This window comes from Xyrauchen texanus, chromosome 38, assembly GCF_025860055.1.
Source record: "Xyrauchen texanus isolate HMW12.3.18 chromosome 38, RBS_HiC_50CHRs, whole genome shotgun sequence".
Lineage (NCBI taxonomy): Eukaryota > Metazoa > Chordata > Actinopteri > Cypriniformes > Catostomidae > Xyrauchen > Xyrauchen texanus.
The window spans coordinates 34,562,005-34,568,272 of record NC_068313.1 but is presented as its reverse complement, the minus strand read 5'-3'; the positions used below and the strand labels follow the sequence as shown (position 1 = coordinate 34,568,272).

At 38.8% G+C, this 6,268-nt stretch overlaps 1 protein-coding gene across 2 annotated transcripts in view; it reads right to left on the bottom strand.

Annotated features, from left to right (window-relative positions):
* Window positions 1-931: 931 nt before the first annotated feature.
* Window positions 932-6,268, bottom strand: part of LOC127631881 (alpha-actinin-4-like) — a 48,570-nt gene continuing 43,233 nt past the window's right edge. For both annotated transcript variants that reach the window (XM_052110274.1, XM_052110275.1), the window contains exons 17-21: window positions 5,984-6,163; window positions 5,709-5,855; window positions 4,441-4,521; window positions 3,561-3,719; window positions 932-3,463 (exon numbers count right to left, since the gene is read on the bottom strand). In XM_052110274.1, coding sequence (XP_051966234.1) covers window positions 3,305-3,463; window positions 3,561-3,719; window positions 4,441-4,521; window positions 5,709-5,855; window positions 5,984-6,163 — 726 coding nt within the window. In that variant the 3' untranslated portion in view covers window positions 932-3,304. The remainder of the gene's footprint in view (window positions 3,464-3,560; window positions 3,720-4,440; window positions 4,522-5,708; window positions 5,856-5,983; window positions 6,164-6,268) is intronic.

The following is a 6,268-nucleotide window of genomic DNA, read 5'->3' as shown; positions in this document are numbered from 1 at the left end:
AAGTCAACAATGTCTCTGTTGGAGAACAAGGCTGCACTGTTGACCTGAGGCATGCCTGACAATTTTATAACCGTGAATGAAAATAAATCTACAGTCGGAGTTCCTCAGGTTAATTCTGAAAAAGAGCCTTGGTGCTACCTTGCTGACAGGTGCACATATTTTCAATTTTATGCCAATTGTATGTGGAGAGACAATAAAAAGAACCCAGTATAAGGCTAAATGTGTTCCAATTTGCTTTTAGACAAACAATCTTTCCAGATTTATGTTTTGGTGGGTTAACATGTGCATTTATGACACACACAATGACAGTAAAATAACAACATACAGAGATATACAAAAACAGAAATTAAATGTGTAATATATTTGACACCAAATATTAATATTTACTCTAAATTAAAAATTATATTTTTGATATCTTACTGTGTGATTGTCTCTTATTACAGCACGTTAAATTATCTTAATTAAAATGTTGCAAAAAAAAAGTTTTAATTTTAGGATATCCAACAATTAATCTGATCTTTTTCATCCAAATTTATTTTAAAATATGTATGTGTCAAAATCATCCCCTTGCATCTGTTCAGAATTAGGTTTACCTCAGATTTGTCAGTCGTCGTGACTGAATTTTACATCAAAACAACGAGCATGATTCCCGCCACAACAGCCCACGCTCTGCGTTCGGTAGCGCTCTTCCCGCCTTTGTATGAATTTAAACACAGGTCGCGCGTCTCCACAACAGCCAGGATTCGGAGGTTGAAGACAGCTGAAAAGCCCGCGCGAACTCATGTTGTCATAGAAACCTAACCGCTCGCTTGTATCCTGCAAGCTTTTCGACGACGAAAAATGATAGACGATAAAAATACCAATTTATTCATTTATTTTCAGTAAAGAAGCTTCAAGTAAAACAATCGTTACGTCTCCTGTAGTTTTTACATGATATTTAGAGCTCAACACGGCCGAATGTATTGACTTCCACACACAGGAAACTTCAGTCCCTCATCAGGGTGGTTGGGGAGGACGGTAAGTGAGCACTCTACTGGGGGTGTCATTTTAACTGGAAACTTAGTTTATCCTCTTTTGCATTAAAAATAATGCTAACTGTAATCTGAGCTTTCTTACAAATTTTCTGGCCAAGTGTTATTTACTCTCATTGAACTCAGAACATTGATTTATTAAAACCAGCCATTTGTCATCTCAATATTAACTACAGTCAGAAATGTAAGCTTTAAGAATGAATCAAAACACTTTTCTAAATCTCAAACAAGCAGGGACACAAGCAGGGACACAAACAACGCATTCAAAGTGGTAATATTTTATAAGCAAACTTTGTGTTCATGTGAAATTCACTTTTCATTTTGAGACCAAGCATTTTTGTAAATTTCCATTACAGCAGATAAGGTTTGATATTAGAGTACAAAAAAAAAGAAAAAAAATCCAAATTTTAAATGATTCTCTTTAACTTTGCAGATGCTAAGAGCAGACTTTTTATCCAAGTCTGTTCAAATTTTCTGAAACACATCTGCCCATCCTTATCCCCGCCCTCTACCCTTAATTTGATTCTCCCTTGAATTAGGCTAATTCAACACTTTCGATTGCAAATCATCCTGCCATTCATTTCGGAGCATGGTTGGTATTGGATACATGATTGCATAGATTTGTTAAACAGTAATTTAATTTGAATTAAGACATAATGAACATTCCACTAAGACTTCTGCTCTTCTCAACCTCCAGAGATGTCCACTGGGTCCCTGTCCCTTCCTATAGTAAGAGAAAATCGAGTGTACAACAAAAAGAAAAAGAAATAGGAAAGAGAGAGAGAGAGAGAGCGCAACCTTCAGCTACCAGGCACAGTTGTGCTTTATTTGGATTAAATATATATATTTTCTTTTTTTTTTCACTCCTCGTGGTTTATTCTGTAGCTGTATTGAAGCTCCTACATGGACATTCAGGAATATTTTAGAAACAATTACAGATTGATGCCATTATTAGTTACAATTTTCAGAGAAATCCATAAGGGACATGTCTCCTTGAGTCTGGGAGTCGAGAGAACGCTGTATGGTTGATTGCGGAAAAAAAACTGACAGGGCATTTTTGTAGTTTTATTCTTCAATGCCAAAAACAAACTAAACTAAACCAAACCAAACCTGCAGCCAACTCGAATCTGCCTACAGTACTCCACAGGGGTGAAACTGCTTGTTTACACTATCATCTGTATTTATGATCTGAAGCCCTGTGTGACCACCATGGGTAACCCAACAGTTCTGTGTACTGGAAAATAAGTATGTACAGCATAGAATCCCACTAACTCAAAATTGCTGGAGGAGAAAAAAAAAAAAGAAAAAAAAGAGGAACAGGTTGAGGTTAGATTTTCTGTTCCACAGATCCAGCAAAATGGGTTAAGAAGGAATGTCACAAAATTAGCTATGAAAACACTTGTCATTCTTTCAATTTTCCAACAATATATAGGCTTGCTATCTGCGAAATAACATTCCAACCCGAAATCAAAACCTCCCACCCCATCAACAAAAAAATTAAAACAAAGAAAATAGCATGTTAACTGGAAAAGCTTGCGCCCTCCCCACCAGGGGGTAGAGGGTGCAGGTTAGGTGTCTAGGCATAGACTGAATCCAAAGCAGATTCTTTAAGCTTTCTTAGTTCTATTCCAGTAAAAACTAGATTTTATATTTTTCTAATTTGTTTAGCCCAAAGGCTTAACATCAAGTGTCTTTACAGGTTACTGCTGGTGGTGGTGATAACTTGAAAGCTAAAAAGTAACATGCGCGAGTCCTTTCGATAGTACATATGTAATTTGTTACATATGTTATGAGAAAACGGGAGAGATTAAGCATGGTTAAAGAATCTGAGCTGTGGCCACAGTCCAAACCCATACAACCACTGCCATGACACACTGAACCTGCTAAACAATTTAAACTTCTATTTACTTCTATATAGGATCTTTCCTCCCTTTCCTTAAGCTCTCCAAGACCGACATGTATAACACAGAATCAATAGGGTATCCCTCGAAGTGTGGCAAGCTTAATCAGCAGTTATCTGCTCCTCTCACAATGCCATGGCAACCCTCCTCCCCTAAACTTAATTGCCCCCTCCCCCTCAGGTGTGCTTTTAAGTCCCATTTCCAACACTCTTAAATATCTTCCTCTTCTTCAGGAGCACTGATCTCTTTAAGGACTGGATGGGTGAGAGAAAGACAGATGTAGCTTCATCCAGTGCTCTCATCAATCTAGTCTGTCAGGAGATCAGAACTGATGCAGGAGAAAGAGCTGCTCCGGAGTTCTGGAGGTGGCCCTTAGAGGTCGCTCTCTCCATACAGGGCGGTGGAGAAGGACATGTAGTCCAGCGCACCTGGAACTGCATCAGGGCCTGTGTATGGTGCCATTCGGGCAATGCAGTACTCTGCCTGGTCAGGAGGAAGCTCACGCCTCAACTCCTCTGCTTTGATGTAGTTCTGAAAAAGAGTTCAAGGTTTGAGATCAATCCACTTTAACCATTAATTATTCTGTTGCAAGTTTGCTGCACTAGCATACTAATATACACATTCTTACCTTGTCTCCAGCAAGGATCTTAAATGAAGCGATGACCTGGTCTGCAGTGTCCGTATCGGTTGTTTCCCTCGACATGTAATCAATGAATGCCTGGAAGGTCACTGCTCCACTGTTGTTGGGGTCAACAATGCCCATAATACGAGTAAATTCAGCATCACCCTGAAGATCAGAGGCTAAAGGTTAACCCAGATAAGCCAGGAGGACAGTCCTTCACATGGATACTAATGAAGTCTTATGAACAATTATGGCATTCATTATAATCTATTTAGAAGTCTTAATTTTATTTTACAGATGTGATTATATATTATTAAAATACTTAATATTTTCAATTCCACAGAAAACAAAGCCCATGGAACCAAACAACATCTGACAATAAGGAACAATTAAAGCAAGCACATGCAGGAAATCAGGAGAAAATGTGTTGCGGTAGACTTAAAAAAAAAAAAAAAAAGAAGAGGTAGAAGTACCAGGCTGTTCCCAGTTGCAATGAGCAGTGCACGGAAATCATCGCTGTCCATTATCCCAGTACGCTTCTATTGACCGCAGAGGGAAGGATGAGGAGGAGAACAGAAACAGGTAGGATGCAGGTGGAAAGCACATAAGGTGAGATGATGTTACAAAAAAGTAGTGATAGATAATTAGGGGAAGTTATGGCAGGCACAAGGAAAAGGAAGAAAAAGGGAAAGAAAGAGGAAGCATTGAGAAACATAAAAAAAAAAATCAAGCAATAAATTCAGCTGACCTGCAGAGGGCACCTTATCAAGCAGCAGCGCAACAGGTGAGCGAGTAAGCATATTAGTGAGTGATGGAATGAATGAGTGACAGGGCATAACACAGACGGCAGGCACTGTATTCCTGTCCTCTCTGGCTGTGCTCATACCTGCTTGTTGTTTTCTACGTCGTAACCCAGACTGATCAAACAAGCCTTGAACTCCTCAGCTGCTAAGACACCACTGTGGTCCTGTAGTAAGCCAATCACGCAAGAGTTCAAGGTGGATGGACCGATCAAACATGCAGATGAAGAATGGTGATTCCGACAGACAATGACATAGCATGTATGGGATGGAGGTGGTAGCGTATCAAAAAAGAAAAGACGACAAAACATAGTGGATGTCAGACAATGGCATGTGACTGGTGGCATACAAGTCATATAAACATAAACAAGACTAATGAAATGTACCCATGACATGGTGAGTGAACTGATTTCTTATGTCATGCAGTAAATTCAGCTCATAATATAAAGGACCATTATAAAAGCACTACATTTGTTTTACTCTTATACCGTGGCAACATTTATCCACTCTAACATAACCCTCATTACCTCACTTTCACTAGACTATATTTACATATTGGTGGCAAGTGGTACACCTCAGGTCAGAGGTGTTTGACGCACAGGATATTTCAGATGTTTTCCCTTCAATTAGCGCCAGAATGAGTGGAGAAAATGAAGATTGAGAAAATATTAAATCAAGTCCAACCAAATCTTTAAACTATTTTGATCATACATCAATCAACCTGAAATTAAGCATAACCTTTCACATTAATATAAGCAGCATACACTAAATTTAACCACACTCCTCTTTATGTGGGCACTTGTTAATCCTATGTTATGTCCTTGATAATTTAAATGGTCTGATGCTCAGAATTCACAGCTAACACAGTTGCATACACAGCCTTTATACATTTTAAAGCATTAGTATTCTGTCATTATTTACTTATAGTCTCGTCATTTCAAACCGCAAGACTTTCTTCTGTGGAACACAAAAGATGGCACGCATTGTTCACTCTATTCTTTCCATACAACTTGCCTCGTGAAGACATGTTGTACCAGGTTTGAAGCCAAACACCATGGGTTCTCAAGTGTCTCATGATCGAATGACAAAATCTTACGGCTTTTTAAGACTTGTAATAGCACAAGTTGTATGGACTGCTGTGTGAATGCTCTTCAAAACATATTTTGCATTCCAATGAAGAAATGGTAATGGAACAGCATCAAGAATGGTGATTTTAATTTTTTAGTGAACTATTCCTTTAATATACTGATCTTGAATAACTTTTACTGTTGTACAAATACATTTTCTTCGATTGACAACATTTAACTATGTCCCTTTGACACAAACCCAAACACATGTACACAGAGTGCCTGACCTTATCGAAGTGATTGAAGGAGGCGCGGTACTCGTGAAGCTGCTCCTGGCTGATGCCTTTAGCATCTCTTGTCAGAATCTGGTTCTCAATCTCATTTATGGTGCGAGCAATTGTAGTAAGTAGTTGCTCCCAGCCAACACGCAGGTGCTATAAAGCAAGGAAATAGCATGTAGGAGTTACTACTTGGTGTAAACACTATACATCTGTTGATCCTGCATAGTTTAAGCAGTAAATCAGTGTATGAAAATGTTGGTGTCTTTCTTGCATATGCATACCTCCATAGTGTAAGCAGTGTATTTGTTGTCAAATATAAGTGCTTCCTGAATGAGCTGATGGTCTCCCTCGAGTTTATCGATGTTGGGTTTGTATTCGATAATACTATGCTCGTACTGACGCAGGTGAGTCAGCTGATCCTCAAGCGTTCCGTTCATCTCGATTGATATCCGGCCAATCTCCTACACAGATACCATGTTACGGAGAGAGACACATGAATCTTTCCATTTTTTTCCCTCATACCATTAACAAGACACCATATAGTGGGGAGAGAGATTTTAAGAGAG